The sequence below is a fragment of the Phyllobates terribilis genome, unplaced genomic scaffold, assembly GCF_046119375.1.
Source record: "Phyllobates terribilis strain yellow unplaced genomic scaffold, ASM4611937v1 Scaffold_1__5_contigs__length_1240528914, whole genome shotgun sequence".
NCBI lineage: Eukaryota > Metazoa > Chordata > Amphibia > Anura > Dendrobatidae > Phyllobates > Phyllobates terribilis.
The window spans coordinates 1,140,918,518-1,140,936,817 of record NW_027362761.1 but is presented as its reverse complement, the minus strand read 5'-3'; the positions used below and the strand labels follow the sequence as shown (position 1 = coordinate 1,140,936,817).

The 18,300-nt window shown below is 45.2% G+C and overlaps 1 protein-coding gene across 5 annotated transcripts in view; it reads right to left on the bottom strand.

Moving 5' to 3' along the window:
* Positions 1–238: 238 nt before the first annotated feature.
* ACOX3 (acyl-CoA oxidase 3, pristanoyl) overlaps positions 239–18,300 on the bottom strand; it is a 91,732-nt gene continuing 73,670 nt past the window's right edge. For all 5 annotated transcript variants that reach the window (XM_073647722.1, XM_073647740.1, XM_073647749.1 and 2 more), the window contains 4 exons: positions 17,293–17,467; positions 8,284–8,351; positions 3,211–3,297; positions 239–1,270 (listed from right to left, as the gene is read on the bottom strand). In XM_073647722.1, the coding sequence (XP_073503823.1) occupies positions 1,151–1,270; positions 3,211–3,297; positions 8,284–8,351; positions 17,293–17,467 (450 nt within the window). In that variant the 3' untranslated portion in view covers positions 239–1,150. The remainder of the gene's footprint in view (positions 1,271–3,210; positions 3,298–8,283; positions 8,352–17,292; positions 17,468–18,300) is intronic.

Below are 18,300 nucleotides of genomic sequence, written 5' to 3'. Positions count from 1 at the left end.
GCGGCTCTCTCCAGCAGCCGCTGACATCTGCGCATGGCAGTGACGTCATACGCCGCTGCGCTGGGACGCAGATGTCAGCTGCTGGCCTCTGATAGGCCGGCGGCTGACACTGGTATTGCTGTGCAGAGAGCCGGTCTCTGCGCGGCAATACACTGTGCTACAGCGCTGATGTCAGCGGCTGCTGGAGAGAGCCGCGATCGTTACGGGGTCTGTGCCTGCGGGCCACAGGTGCAGAAAGGATACCGAGGGAACGGAGGACAGGTGAGAATCTTTTTTTTTTTTCTCTGTCATGTGAAATACAGCACAGGGGGGCACTGTGCGCAGTATGGGGGGATGGGGACCCTGACCGCAGTATGGGGGGATGGGGACCCTTTGCACAGTATGGGGGGAACCTGGATGGGGGACCATGTCTGTAAGATAAGGACCAGGATGGGGGACCATGTCTGTAATATGGGGAACCTGGATGGGGGACCATGTCTGTAATATGGGGGACCTGGATGGGGGACCATGTCTGTAATATGGGGGACCTGGATGGGGGACCATGTCTGTAATATGGGGGACCTAGATGGGAGACCACGTCTGCAGTATGGGAAACCATGTCTGCAGTATGAGGGACCTGGATGGGAGACCATGTCTGCAAGATGAGGACCAGTTCAAAAGGTGTATAGAAAATAAAATGGTATCACTAAAAATGTCACTTTGTCATGCAAATAATGCGGCCCCCCAAATTAAATGTTTTTCCGTGTGCGGCCCATATGCCCAGCTGAGTTTGAGACCCCTGGGTTAGAGGGAACTGATCAGCTAATTCTTAAAGTCCGAACCGCGGGCAGCGTGAATCAGACACCGGCAGTCTTATTATGTTTCATATACTTTAAAATAGGGGATGATGTGACTATAATGACCGGTCCAAAAGGGCGGTCTCCGGTAGTTCTCCCCGTCCTGCTCCACTTGACTGACTACTTACAGGTACAATCTAGCGGAGCGTCGTGGGAATAAGTGCAGTAGGTCCTGCCTCTTTGACTAGTGTTGTCCCCTTCCATTGTAATATCAGTTTATTATTCCTTGTAGCTCCCATCTGTGGTGTGTGACAGGAGACATCTTCTCATCATACACGGATGTGGCACGTGGAGACGTCAATCTCTGGGCGTCTTCAGAGATGGGATCGAGCTTTCTCTATTACGGGCTTGTTGATGCAAAATTCAGGCCACCATGATGCGCGCTCCAAAACCTTCTCTCCTTGTAGGACCGCAGACCACAGGTTCTTGTACAGCTGGAAGAACGTAACGCCAGTTAGAGATGGTAACTGATGGTCCACCTGTCACATAATGGGGGGCCTCAGATCCCACCCTTTACTTCATAACTGGGAACACATCACATTCTGTCAAGACATCCTCTTTAAAAGGTAGCTTTAAGGTTTGGAAAAACATGGATGGTTTCTTCCAAAAACAGCGCCACACCGATCCACAGGTTGTTTGTGGTATTACTGCTCAGTCACGTTCAGGTCACTGAACTGTAATACCAGACATGGACAGGTGTGGCGCTGTTTCTGGAAGAAAGCAGTCATTGACTACCCCTTTAATTGTTCAAACCAAAAAGTAACATATCAATATCCATCAGGAAGTTACTACAAACTCTTAACTAGTTAAAAAAACTGCCCCCTGTCGCTCTGCTGCCTCCTGCTGGTGCCTGAGCGGCACAATACATGTGTGTCATCAACTTCTTACAAGGACCCTGGACAATAGACTGACGGCAGGATGTCCTGCTGCTGAGCGATCAGATATCATCTATGCAGAAGCACAGCAGCAACTGTTCTATTTCTCTGCAGCTCCCCCACGGGGGAAATGAAGCATTACACAATCCCTATAGAAAACCAATTGGCTGTCTTTGTAATACCTAGGTGCTGGGTCCTCCAGAGCAAAAGACGCTCTTGTGGACCCAGTGGTTCATAACGTTGCAATGTTGCACCACTATATTGCAGAAAATGAGTGAAAGTGGCGACTATGGCACGACAACCTGCTGTGACACCAGCCTAATTATAATTTATAATATGAACCGCCATTAGATAAAGGAATATTCCCATAATTAAAAGTCATCACCTAACTTGTGGGCCGGTGGGGGCCTGACTGCTAAGACCCCCACTATTGCCTAGAACAGGGCTCTGAAATGCCCCATTGGAATGGAGACGTGGGCGAACATGCACACCACCGCTCCCTGCTGGATAAAAAAGGAACTCCGCAATCTCCGGCGGTCCCATATAGACAATGAATAGAGCGGTGCTGTATGTGTGTTACCTCTGCTCCACGTGTGTGACCTCCGCTCCGCTCTAAAGGGGCATTTCACAGCTCATTTCTCTGGATAACAGGGGGTCCCAAAGGTCAGAACCCCCCCCCCCGATCTCTAAGTTATCTATTCTGTAGATAGGTGATAACTTTTAATAATGGGGAATTCTAAGGGGCCCCATTCACAACGATTGTTGGTCTGGCATATATCTCACCCGACTCCTTCAAACAAAGGAGCGCTTCTGTGTTATCTCGCTGAGAACAAAAGGATTGGTAGCCCGAAATTGAACATGTCAGAAATTTTTCTCCCCCAACATCATTTGTGAGGTGAGAGTCAGGAGGCCCCCATGAACATTAGACTGTGGGCAAGTCACGGCTATATCGGATAGGGAAGAGTCCGACGGCCAAATAACTCGGACCAGGATCGCAGCGCAAAGCATGGACTGGCCGGCGGCTCTCCCTACCTGAGCGTGACAGCTGCATAGAAATACATGCAGTCACGCTCAGGTGGGTAGAGCCGCTGGCCAGTCCGGGCATAGTGTTGCGATCCCCGTCCGACTCTTCCCTTAGTACGATCTGTATGGGGGCCTTCATTACAACATTTTTCCCATGTGGACAGGCGCCCACCTGCTGCCGGGAGAATAAATACATGACTTCACATGTGTGTGGCTCTCTCCATTCACTTCTATAGGAGTGACGGAAACATCGGAGCCATTTCAGCAAGACGGGGGTCTCCATGCTGGAGATAGGTCTCGGCCCCACAGATGTGGATAAGTCATAAATGTCTCCTTTAAATGAGAAACTCAGCTCTGCTACATCTGGACCTGCACTATGGCATCCAAGCGACTGCATTTCAACAATTCTAGAAAAATGGATGAACTTTTTTGACATTTTATAGCAAAAAAACTGATTTCAGCTCCTTTGGATTTACCTCTCCATCCGCTTTGGCAATGGGGGAGTTCAAGATGAAATCTGGAGGTGCGATGGCGTCCACGAGAGACACGGCGTCGTCTTTCAGCTGCGTTACAAGAATAAAAAATGTTGGCAGCCGTCCTCACTTTCCATAGTAACACGAGCAAAACAGAGGAGTGAAATGCGAGCGGTCACGCTGTTTAGGGGAGCGCAGGATTCGGGTTTTATTGTCTTGGAGCCGCCATTGAATTTTTTTCCATTTGTTACGTCCCCTCTCGAATTCTCCGCATGTCTCATTAACCTTTACACGGCAGTGGTGGAGTTACATCTGATCTGCGGCACAGAACGACCGCTGCCGTGTAATCCGCACCGTGTCATAAACTGGCTCCTGCCATATATTCAGTCTCGAGGGACCAAGAACAGCGAAAGCGGTTAACGAGGGGGCTACGTAATGTCCTGCGCACAAATATCCCTGCTGAGCCATTGTCCGAGAAATGCTCATCTAATTACGGGACAGTCTTACAAATGCAGCAGTGTTGAATATGCTATTTATCTCCTTGCGTCCGCCTCCTTATCGGTGCTCTTCTGTAAAACTACTCAAGTCATCTCAGCTCTGCTACATCTGTAAATGCATCAAGTTGTCCGCTATTCACTATGCAATAAAAAGTTTGGCAAATTTCCAATATACTTTGGACCCCATTCATTTAAAGTGGACCTTTGTACTCCAGTCTTAAAGAAGTGAACACTGAGTCAAATTCAAATATAAGGCGTCTGCCGCTTTAATAAATTTGGCGCATCTTTTATCTATTGTGCGAGGGTGGTAAAAAACACCAAGAGTTGAAAACTTTCCGTGCAACTTCCAGTTATGCAAAAAATTTTGCAAAGTTTTAAGCCAGAAAACTGGAGAAAACCTCTGGATGATTCGGGTCCATTGTGCCTACATCCCTCCCCATTTTCTAAATTGTGCTTGCTGTCAGTGAACAGAAACTTGAGGTTGATATTCACTCCTGACTTAGTCCTATTCACAAAGTTGAGCTTGTTACAATGTATCAGTTTAGGCAAAGACTTGGAGCTTTCTGTCAGGCAATGCTCTTAGCACAGGGGTGGGCAATTCATTATCCCGAGGGGACATATGCGAGACCGTGACTGTTGTGGAGGCCGAACCAATAGGCTGAAATAAATTCTGCTCAATATTAATATTAACATATTAATTATTTTATATTCATTTAAATTGTATCACTTATTATTGACCAGAATTAAGTAATCAGACACCTCCCCTATATACAGTATGATCCCACACACAGCCCCCCGTATATACAGCATGAGCCCCACTACATACAGTATGGACTCCCACAAAGCCCCACAGTATGAGACCCCACATTGCTCCCTATATACAGTATGTGCCCCCACATAGCCTTCCTATATACAGCTTGAGCCCCAACATAGTCTCCTAAATACAGTATGCACACCCACATAACCTCCCTATATACAGCATGAGACCTCACAGTCTAACTATATTCAGTATGAGCCCCCACATAGCCTCCTAAATACAGTATGAGTCCCCACATAGCCTCCTATATACAGCATGAGCCTTCACATAACCTCCTATATACAGCTTGAGCCCCCAGTCTCCTAAATACAGTATGAGCCCCCACATAGCCTCCTATATACAGTATGCGCCCCAACATTGTCCCCCTATATAGAGCATGAGACCTCACATAGTCTAACTATATACAGTATGAGCCCCCACATAGCCTCCTATATACAGCATGAGCCTTCACATAACCTCCTATATACAGCTTGAGCCCCCTGTCTCCTATATACAGCATGAGCCCCCACATAGCCTCCTAAATACAGTATGAGCCCCCACATAGCCTCCTATAAATAGTATGAGCCCCCACATAGCCTCCTACATACAATATGAGCCCCCACATAGCCTTCTACATACAGTATGAGCCCCCACATAGCCTTCTACATACAATTTGAGCCCCCATATAGCCTCCTATATACAGTATGAGCCCCAACATAGCCTCCTAAATACAGTATGAGTCCCCACATAGCCTCCTAAATACAGTATGAGCCCTCGCATAGCCTCCTATATACAGCTGAGCCCCCACATAGCCTCCTATATACAGTATGATCCCCTACATAGCCTCCTATATACAGCATGAGCCCCCACATAGCCTCCTATATACAGTATGCGCCCCAACATTGTCCCCCTATATAGAGCATGAGACCTCACATAGTCTAACTATATACAGTATGAGCCCCCACATAGCCTCCTATATACAGCATGAGCCTTCACATAACCTCCTATATACAGCTTGAGCCCCCTGTCTCCTAAATACAGTATGAGTCCCCACATAGCCTCCTATATACAGCATGAGCCTTCACATAACCTCCTATATACAGCTTGAGCCCCCAGTCTCCTAAATACAGTATGAGCCCCCACATAGCCTCCTATATACAGTATGCGCCCCAACATTGTCCCCCTATATAGAGCATGAGACCTCACATAGTCTAACTATATACAGTATGAGCCCCCACATAGCCTCCTATATACAGCATGAGCCTTCACATAACCTCCTATATACAGCTTGAGCCCCCTGTCTCCTAAATACAGTATGAGTCCCCACATAGCCTCCTATATACAGTATGAGCCCTCGCATAGCCTCCTATATACAGCTGAGCCCCCACATAGCCTCCTATATACAGTATGATCCCCTACATAGCCTCCTATATACAGCATGAGCCCCCACATAGCCTCCTAAATACAGTATGAGCCCCCACATAGCCTCCTATAAATAGTATGAGCCCCCACATAGCCTCCTACATACAATATGAGCCCCCACATAGCCTTCTACATACAGTATGAGCCCCCACATAGCCTTCTACATACAATTTGAGCCCCCATATAGCCTCCTATATACAGTATGAGCCCCCACATAGCCTCCTACATACAGTGTGAGCCCCAAGTAGGACCCAAGATGATCAGCTGATCGCCTCAAGAGCCACATTTTGAAGAAGGTGGTCACTGAGGGGACAAACCATTTAAACAAGCTGTCCCGCTTTAATTTTTCATGTGAAGTTAAAAAAAAGAGAAAATGTGAACTGACATACTGTATGATTTCTGCTCTTTCACGCTACTTCATTATCTCTGAGCCTTTAAAAAGTAACCGTTGTCATTTTTTGCCATAAATCAATAGTCAACATGAAAATAAGAAGCTTTGTAATGTATCTTATGGGAGAAATCTGCTTCTTTTTCCTCCTGGACTGATATTCTCAGTCTCAATATTTTCAATTCACAGGTAAAATCTGTAAAATTTGTAGTCAGTGAAGACAGATTTCCTTATTACGCAGGTAGGAGATGACAGCTAGTGCTCCTACTCTAGGGAGAAGCTAGAGGCAGACACAGACATTCTGCTGCAAGTTCTTCTGAAGCCACAGCGAGTTCTCCACAGAATTTTATGAGCACCAACTGCAATCTTTTCACTGGTCATGCGCAACCTTTCCTTTCCAGAAAAAAAAAATGTTATTGAAGGTTTTAAAAATGATTCTAGTTAGGAAAAAATACAGGATAAGCCACTGAGAAATCTTAAAGGAGTTGTCCAGTATTTGTTTTATCTTTTAACAAACAAAAAAATATATATATACCTACTGGTCCCCCTCCGCAGTGCTCCACTGGTCCCCCTCCGCAGTGCTCCACTGGTCCCCCTCCGCAGTGCTCCACTGGTCCCCCTCCGCAGTGCTCCACTGGTTCCCCTCCGCAGTGCTCCACTGGTCCCCCTCCGCAGTGCTCCACTGGTCCCCCTCCGCAGTGCTCCACTGGTCCCCCTCCGCAGTGCTCCACTGGTCCCCCTCCGCAGTGCTCCACTGGTCCCCCTCCGCAGTGCTCCACTGGTCCCCCTCCGCAGTGCTCCACTGGTCCCCCTCCGCAGTGCTCCACTGGTCCCCCTCCGCAGTGCTCCACTGGTCCCCCTCCGCAGTGCTCCACTGGTCCCCCTCCGCAGTGCTCCACTGGTCCCCCTCCGCAGTGCTCCACTGGTCCCCCTCCGCAGTGCTCCACTGGTCCCCCTCCGCAGTGCTCCACTGGTCCCCCTCCGCAGTGCTCCACTGGTACCCCTCCGCAGTGCTCTACTGGTCCCCCTCCATAGTGCTCCACTGGTCCCCCTCCATAGTGCTCCACTGATCCTCCACCGATCTCCAAGACTTTTCATTAGGTGGAGAAATCATGTGACTGTTGAAGCCAATCACTGGCCCCAGAAGTGGTGTGATGTTCATTGCTGCAGCCACTGATTGGCTGCAGGGGTCACATAATGTACCCACCAGAAGAGAAGGCACAGAGACAAGCAGGGGACCTGGAGTGGCACAAAAGAGTATCAGCAGGAAAGTATATATTTTTCCTAATTTTTTGGCCATGCTGGGGTAACCACTCAAACATATGAGACTTCGGAACATTGCATATAAGGGAGGGGGATCGTAATGTTCCTAAAACCATATGGTGCAAGAGTCACTATGACGGACGGCCAAACACGACACCCGTGGCTGCCAGACGCCGTGACATTTGCTTGGCCGTCAGTAGGAACCTCATACGTCTATCATTTACCATTCTCCATCCTAGTTAGTTTCTGATTAGGTCCAGAAGCACCGGCAGAGTCCTCCAGCTTCTGGCTGTGGCCATTTTAGCTGCCAGAAAAAGTAAATAAATCAACTTTTATTTTTATTTTTTTGGAACATTTGGAATTCGAGCATTTAAAAAGGCTCAGCGTCCATGCGGAGAATAACTCAGACCAAATGAGGCGATCTGTATGGATCCAATAGCTCTTGATTTTCTGACATTTCCACCATATGGAAACATGGGACGGTCTGGTGGGAACTAGGTGCCATGTGCGCCCCCTTTATGGGCTAATAATGAATTTTTGGGATGTGGTGGAAATAAAACTTGGCATCAGAGAGTGCAGCCATCTAATCTGTTGTGAGGCAAATCCAAGCCATGAATAGTTCAGATTGTTATTTTTGCAAAAGGCGAGAGGAGGGCGACTTAATACAAAAATGTACCTAACATGTCAACCTTTCAGTACCAATACACTACCTGAGCACATAGGTCCAGAATAGCGTCCTGCACGATTCTGCTGGGCAGTTCACCAGCAAAGTATCCACCTGAAAACATCAGCAGAAGAATAGTGATGTCACAATAGGGGAGTAATGCACATAGTAATGTCACAGAAGAGGAATAATGCACATAGTGATGTCACAACAGGGGAGTAATGCACATAGTGATGTCACAGAAGAGGAATAATGCTCATAGTGAGGTCACAGAAGAGGAATAATGCATATAGTGATGTCACAACAGAGGAGTAATGCACTTAGTGATGTCACAGAAGAGGAATAATGCATATAGTGATGTCACAACAGAAGAGTAATACACATAGTGATGTCACAACAGGGGAGTAATGCACATAGTGATGTCACAACAGAGGAGCAATGAGTAATGCACATAGTGATGTCACAACAGAGGAGTAATGCACATAGTGATTTCACAACAGAGGAGTAATGCACATAGTGATTTCACAACAGAGGAGTAATGCACATAGTGATATCACAACAGAGGAGTAATGCACATAGTGAGGTCACAGAAGAGGAATAATGCATATAGTGATGTCACAACAGAGGAGTAATGCACATAGTGATGTCACAGCAGAGGAATAATGCATATAGTGAGGTCACAACAGGGGAGTAATGCACATAGTGATGTCACAACAGGGGAGTAATGCACATAGTGATGTCACAGAAGATGAGTAATGCACATAGTGATGTCACCACGGGGGGGAAATGCACATAGTGATGTCACAACATAGGAGAAATGTATATAGTGATGTCACAACAGGGGAGTAATTTTCATAGTGATGTCACAACAGGGGCATAATGCACATAGTGATGTCACAACAGGGGAGTAATGCACATAGTGATGTCACAGAAGAGGAATAATGCACATAGTGATGTCACAACAAATGAGTAATGCACATAGTGATGTCACAACAGGGGAGTAATGCACATAGTGATGTCACAACAGGGGAGTAATGCACATAGTGATGTCACAATAGGGGAGTAATGCACATAGTGATGTCACAGAAGAGGAGTAATACACATAGTGATTTCACAACAGAGGAGTAATGCACATAGTGATGTCACAACAGAGGAGTAATGCATAGTGATGTCACAACAGAGGAGTAATGCTCATAGTGAGGTCACAGAAGAGGAAAAATGCACATAGTGATGTCACAACAGGGGAGTAATGCACATAGTGATGTTACAGAAGAGGAATAATGCACATAGTGATGTCACAACAGGGGAATAATGCTCATAGTGAGGTCACAGAAGAGGAAAAATGCACATAGTGATGTCACAACAGAAGAGTAATGCACATAGTGCTGTCACAACAGGGGAGTAATGCACATAGTGATGTCACAACAGGGGAGTAATGCACATAGTGATGTCACAACAGGGGAGTAATGCACATAGTGATGTCACAACGGGGGACTAATGCAAATAGTGATGTCACAACAGGGGAGTAATGCACATAGTGATGTCACAGAAGAGGAATAATGCACATAGTGATGTCACAACAGGGGAGTAATGCACATAGTGATGTCACAACAGGGGACTAATGCAAATAGTGATGTCACAACAAGGGAGTAATGCACATAGTGATGTCACAACAGGGGAGTAATGCACATAGTGAGGTCACAGAAGAGGAATAATACATAAAGTGATTTCACAACAGAGGAGTAATGCACATAGTGATTTCACAACAGAGGAGTAATGCACATAGTGATGTCACAACAGAGGAGTAATGCATAGTGATGTCACAACAGAGGAGTAATGCTCATAGTGAGGTCACAGAAGAGGAAAAATGCACATAGTGATGTCACAACAGGGGAGTAATGTACATAGTGATGTCACAGAAGAGGAATAATGCACATAGTGATGTCACAACAGGGGAGTAATGCTCATAGTGATGTCACAGAAGAGGAATAATGCTCATAGTGAGGTCACAGAAGAGGAATAATGCATATAGTGATGTCACAACAGGGGAGTAATGCACATAGTGATGTCACAACAGGGGAGTAATGCACATAGTGATGTCACAACAGGGGAGTAATGCACATAGTGATGTCACAGAAGAGGAATAATGCACATAGTGATGTCACAACAGGGGACTAATGCACATAGTGATGTCACAACAGGGGACTAATGCATAGTGATGTCACAACAGAGGAGTAATGCTCATAGTGAGGTCACAGAAGAGGAAAAATGCACATAGTGATGTGACAACAGAAGAGTAATGCACATAGTGATGTCACAAAAGGGGAGTAATGCACATAGTGATGTCACAACAGGGGAGTAATGCACATAGTGATGTCACAACGGGGGAGTAATGCACATAGTGATGTCACAACAGGGGAGTAATGCACATAGTGATGTCACAGAAGAGGAATAATGCACATAGTGATGTCACAACAGGGGACTAATGCACATAGTGATGTCACAACAGGGGACTAATGCATAGTGATGTCACAACAGAGGAGTAATGCTCATAGTGAGGTCACAGAAGAGGAAAAATGCACATAGTGATGTGACAACAGAAGAGTAATGCACATAGTGATGTCACAACAGGGGAGTAATGCACATAGTGATGTCACAACAGGGGAGTAATGCACATAGTGATGTCACAACAGGGGAGTAATGCACAGTGATGTCACAACGGGGGAGTAATGCACAGTGATGTCACAACGGGGGACTAATGCAAATAGTGATGTCACAACAGGGGAGTAATGCACATAGTGATGTCACAACAGGGGAGTAATGCACATAGTGATGTCACAGAAGAGGAATAATGCACATAGTGATGTCACAACAGGGGAGTAATGCACATAGTGATGTCACAACAGGGGACTAATGCAAATAGTGATGTCACAACAAGGGAGTAATGCACATAGTGATGTCACAACAGGGGAGTAATGCACATAGTGAGGTCACAGAAGAGGAATAATACATAAAGTGATTTCACAACAGAGGAGTAATGCACATAGTGATGTCACAACAGAGGAGTAATACATATAGTGATGTCACAACACAGGAGTAATGCACATAGTGATGTCACAACACAGGAGTAATGCATATAGTGATGTCACAGCAGAGGAATAATGCACATAGTGATGTCACAACAGGGGAGAAATGCACATCGTGATGTCACAACAGGGGAGTAATACACATAGTGATGTCACAACAGGGGAGTAATGCACATAGTGATGTCACAACAGGGGAGTAATGCACATAGTGATGTCACAACAGGGGAGTAATGCACATAGTGATGTCACAACGGGGGACTAATGCAAATAGTGATGTCACAACAGGGGAGTAATGCACATAGTGATGTCACAACAGGGGAGTAATGCACATAGTGATGTCACAGAAGAGGAATAATGCACATAGTGATGTCACAATAGGGGAGTAATGCACATAGTGATGTCACAGAAGAGGAATAATGCACATAGTGATGTCACAATAGGGGAGTAATGCACATAGTGATGTCACAACAGGGGACTAATGCACATAGTGATGTCACAGAAGAGGAGTAATGCACATAGTGATGTCACAATGGGGGGGAAATGCACATAGTGATGTCACAACATAGGAGAAATGCATATAGTGATGTCACAACAGGGGAGTAATGCACATAGTGATGTCACAACAGGGGCATAATGCACATAGTGATGTCACAACAGGGGAGTAATGCTCATAGTGATGTCACAGAAAAGGAATAATGCACATAGTGATGTCACAACAAAGGAGTAATGCACATAGTGATGTTACAACAGGAGAGTAATGCTCATAGTGAGGTCACAACAGGGGAGTAATGCACATAGTGAGGTCACAACAGGGGAGTAATGCACATAGTGATGTCACAACAGGGGAGTAATGCACATAGTGATGTCACAGAAGAGGAGTAATGCACATAGTGATGTCACAACGGGGGGGGATGCACATAGTGATGTCACAACATAGGAGAAATGCACATAGTGATGTCACAACAGAGGAGTAATGCACATAGTGATGTCACAACAGGGGCGTAATGCACATAGTGATGTCACAACAGGGGAGTAATGCACATAGTGATGTCACAGAAGAGGAATAATGCACATAGCGATGTCACAACAGGGGAGTAATGCACATAGTGATGTCACAACAGAGGAGTAATGCACATAGTGATGTCACAACAGAGGAGTAATGCTCATAGTGAGGTCACAGAAGAGGAATGATGCACATAGTGATGTCACAACAGAAGAGTAATGCACATAGGTGTTGTCACAACAGAGGAGTAATGCATATAGTGATGTCACAGAAGAGGAGTAATGCACATAGTGATGTCACAACAGGGGAGAAATGCACATAGTGATGTCACAACAGGGGAGTAATGCACATAGTGATGTCAGAAGAGGGGAGTAATGCACATAGAGATGTCACAACAGAGGAGCAATGAGTATTGCACATAGTGATGTCACAACAGAGGAGTAATGCACATAGTGATTTCACAACAGAGGAGTAATGCACATAGTAATGTCACAACAGAGGAGTAATGCACATAGTGATGTCACAGCAGAGGAATAATGCATATAGTGATGTCACAACAGGGGAGTAAGGCACATAGTGATGTCACAACAGGGGAGTAATGCACATAGTGATGTCACAACACGGGAGTAATGCACATAGTGATGTCACAACAGGGGAGTAATGCACATAGTGATGTCACAACAGGGGAGTAATGCACATAGTGATGTCACAACAGGGGAGTAATGCACATAGTGATGTCACAACAGGGGCGTAATGCACATATTGATGTCACAACATAGGAGAAATGCATATAGTGATGTCACAACAGGGGAGTAATTCACATAGTGATGTCACAACAGGGGCGTAATGCACATAGTGATGTCACAACAGGGGAGTAATGCACATAGTGATGTCACAGAAGAGGAGTAATACACATAGTGATGTCACAACAAATGAGTAATGCACATAGTGATGTCACAACAGGGGAGTAATGCACATAGTGATGTCACAATAGGGGAGTAATGCACATAGTGATGTCACAGAAGAGGAGTAATACACATAGTGATTTCACAACAGAGGAGTAATGCACATAGTGATGTCACAACAGAGGAGTAATGCATAGTGATGTCACAACAGAGGAGTAATACTCATAGTGAGGTCACAGAAGAGGAAAAATGCACATAGTGATGTGACAACAGAAGAGTAATGCACATAGTGATGTCACAACAGGGGAGCAATGCACACAGTGATGTCACAACAGGGGAGTAATGCACATAGTGATGTCACAACAGGGGAGTAATGCACATAGTGATGTCACAACAGGGGAGTAATGCACATAGTGATGTCACAACAGGGGAGTAATGCACATAGTGATGTCACAACAGGGGAGTAATGCACATAGTGATGTCACAGAAGAGGAATAATGCACATAGTGATGTCACAACAGGGGAGTAATGCACATAGTGATGTCACAACAGGGGAGTAATGCACATAGTGATGTCACAACAGGGGACTAATGCAAATAGTGATGTCACAACAGGGGAGTAATGCACATAGTGATGTCACAACAGGGGAGTAATGCACATAGTGATGTCACAGAAGAGGAATAATGCATATAGTGATGTCACAACAGAGGAGTAATTCACATAGTGAGGTCACAGAAGAGGAATAATGCATAAAGTGATTTCACAACAGAGGAGTAATGCACATAGTGATGTCACAACAGAGGAGTAATGCATATAGTGATGTCACAACACAGGAGTAATGCACATAGTGATGTCACAACAGAGGAGTAATGCATATAGTGATGTCACAGCAGAGGAATAATGCACATAGTGATGTCACAACAGGGGAGTAATGCACATAGTGATGTCAGAACAGGGGAGTAATGCACATAGAGATGTCACAACAGAGGAGCAATGAGTAATGCACATAGTGATGTCACAACATAGGAGTAATGCACATAGTGATTTCACAACAGAGGAGTAATGCACATAGTGATGTCACAACAGAGGAGTAATGCACATAGTGATGTCACAGCAGAGGAATAATGCATATAGTGATGTCACAACAGGGGAGTAAGGCACATAGTGATGTCACAACAGGGGAGTAAGGCACATAGTGATGTCACAACAGGGGAGTAAGGCACATAGTGATGTCACAACAGGGGAGTAATGCACATAGTGATGTCACAACAGGGGAGTAATGCACATAGTGATGTCACAACAGGGGAGTAATGCACATAGTGATGTCACAACAGGGGAGTAATGCACATAGTGATGTCACAACAGGGGAGTAATGCACATAGCGATGTCACAGAAGATGAGTAATGCACATAGTGATGTCACAACGGGGGGGAAAAGCACATAGTGATGTCACAACATAGGAGAAATGCACATAGTGATGTCACAACAGGGGAGTAATGCACATAGTGATGTCACAACAGGGGAGTAATGCTCATAGTGAGGTCACAACAGGGGAGTAATGCACATAGTGATGTCACAACAGGGGAGTAATGCACATAGTGATGTCACAAGAGGGTAGTAATGCACATAGTGATGTCACAGAAGAGGAGTAATACACATAGTGATTTCACAACAGAGGAGTAATGCACATAGCGATGTCACAACAGAGGAGTAATGCTCATAGTGAGGTCACAGAAGAGGAAAAATGCACATAGTGATGTCACAACAGAGGAGTAATGCACATAGTGATGTCACAGAAGAGGAATAATGCATATAGTGATGTCACAACAGGGGAGTAAAGCACATAGTGATGTCACAACAGGGGAGTAATGCACATAGTGATGTCACAACAGGGGAGTAATGCACATAGTGATGTCACAACAGGGGAGTAATGCACATAGTGATGTCACAACAGGGGAGAAATGCACATAGTGATGTCACAACAGGGGAGTAATACACATAGTGATGTCACAACAGGGGAGTAATGCACATAGAGATGTCACAACAGAGGAGCAATGAGTAATGCACATAGTGATGTCACAACAGAGGAGTAATGCACATAGTGATTTCACAACAGAGGAGTAATGCACATAGTGATGTCACAACAGAGGAGTAATGCACATAGTGATGTCACAGCAGAGGAATAATGCATATAGTGATGTCACAGCAGGGGAGTAATGCACATAGTGATGTCACAACAGGGGAGTAATGCACATAGTGATGTCACATAGTGATGTCACAACAGGGGAGTAATGCACATAGTGATGTCACAGAAGATGAGTAATGCACATAGTGATGTCACAACGGGGGGGAAAAGCACATAGTGATGTCACAACATAGGAGAAATGCACATAGTGATGTCACAACAGGGGAGTAATGCACATAGTGATGTCACAACAGGGGAGTAATGCACATAGTGATGTCACAAAAGAGGAGTAATGCACATAGTGATGTCACAACAGGGGAGTAATGCACATAGTGATGTCACAAAAGAGGAGTAATGCACATAGTGATGTCACAAGAGAGGAGTAATGCACATAATGATGTCACAACAGAGGAGTAATGCAGATAGTGAGGTCACAACAGGGAAGTAGTGCACATAGTGATGTCACAGGAGAGGAATAATGCACATAGTGATGTCACAACACAGCAGTAATGCACATAGTTGATGTCACAGGAGAGGAATAATGCACATAGTGATGTCTCAACAGGGAAGTAATGCACATAGTGAGGTCACAACAGAGGAGTAATGCACATAGTGAGGTCACAGAAGAGGAATAATGCATATAGTGATGTCACAACACAGGAGTAATGCAGACAGTGAGGTCACAAGAGGGGAGTAATGCACATAGTGATGTCACAACAAAGGAGTAATGCACATAGTGATGTCACAACAGGGAAGTAATGCACAGTGATGTCACAACAGAGGAGTAATGCACATAGTGATGTCACAGAAGAGGAATAATGCATATAGTGATGTCACAACACAGGAGTAATGCAGACAGTGAGGTCACAAGAGGGGAGTAATGCACATAGTGATGTCACAACAAAGGAGTAATGCACATAGTGATGTCACAACAGGGAAGTAATGCACAGTGATGTCACAACAGAGGAGTAATGCACATAGTGAGGTCACAGAAGAGGAGTAATGCACATAGTGATGTCACAACAGAGGAGTAATGCACATAGTGATGCTACAGAAGAGGAATAATGCACATAGTGATGTCACAGAAGAGGAATAGTGCACACAGTGATGTCCTAGGGGAGGAGTTATGCTCTGCATGCTTATTTTAAGGGGCCGTCCAGGAATAGATAAACATGGCTGCTTGGCACTAACCCACTGCTGCCATATACTTTTCTAACCAGTTACCGAACATCATTAGAGCGGTTACTGTTTGCTGCCCCCTCAGTAAAGAATGTGACAGCGCTGGGCGAGTGCAATGAGCGAGATCTGACGATAATACAGGAGATCTCACAGCGAGGAGGGCAATGGAGGGTATGTCGGATGGCCAACCTGGAACTTCAGATCTGCCTTTTGCCGGAAAGTTGGGTCCTTCGATGAAGCATTAGGGACCCTTCTGTGGATGCCTACTCTATTCTTAAATAAAAAAGGTCACACCAGACTGCTGATGTTGTACGTAGCTATGGTGGAAGCTACTTTCTGCTAAGTGAGGAGCGCCATTATTATCTCTAAGTAGCAACGTTTTGCATAAATGATGCAAGTGCCAGATGTAAAATGTATTATTGAACTTTTCTTTGCAGAAATCTTGACTGTCTTTGTTCACAAAGTCCTGTGGTTGCAAGTAAGCCGTGCAGTTGCCGGTGACGTTTGGGATGTATCTAGGAATGCACAGACTCCAGCATGAACAGACAGGAGAATAGCAGAGCTTCCTTATCGGGGTCACCTTTCCTCCATTATCTGCATATGCCGAATATAGGAGGACAAAGCCTTTAATTCAGGAGAGTATATGTGGAAATGTCCTGTGTGTTTTGTAGGCACGGTGCATGGAGGAGGTCCTCACCTTGGTACAGCACCGCGATGTGTTTGCTTAGGGACCACAATCCATAAAGGCAGCACAACTTCTTCAGGACGGGTTGCAGTGAGCCGGGTGTACTCGGGTCATGGGTATAGTCATAGTATCTCTGTAGAACTGTGTGTTCAATAAATGCCAAGGCCAAGGAGCGACAGTAATATGCCTTCAAGATAAGAGAAAAATATGTCACCCCAAAGGCCGACGAAGGACACGTGCATTTATTTACCAATCCATATCTCCATTAGAAAACATGCAGGAAAATGCACCCGATACAGTGAGGATATACAAAATGATATCAAACGAAGGGATAATTCGCACAGTGATGTCACAATGCAGGAATACTGCAAAACATTATGTCACAATGCAGGAGTCCTGCAAACAGTGATGCAACAGTGATGAAACAGCAGAGGAATAATGCACACAGTGATGTCACAATGCAGGAATAATGCACAAAGTGATGTCACAATGCAGGAGTACTGCAAACAGTGATGTAACAGTGATGTAACAGCAGAGGAATAATGCACACAGTGATGTCACAATGCAGGAGTACTGTAAACAGTGATGTAACAGTGATGTAACAGCAGAGGAATACTGCAAACAGTGATGTCACAATTCAGGAATAATGCACAAAGTGATGTCACAATGCAGGAGTACTGCAAACAGTGATGTCACAATGCAGGAGTACTGCAAACAGTGATGTCACAATGCAGGAATAATGCACAAAGTGATGTCACAATGCAGGACTACTGCAAACAGTGATGTCACAATGCAGGACTACTGCAAACAGTGATGTCACAATGCAGGACTACTGCAAACAGTGATGTCACAATGCAGGACTACTGCAAACAGTGATGTCACAATGCAGGAGTACTGCAAACAGTGATGTCACAATGCAGGAGTACTGCAAACAGTGATGTAACAGCAGAGGAATAATGCACACAGTGTTGTCACAATGCAGGAATAATGCACAAAGTGATGTCACAATGCAGGAGTACT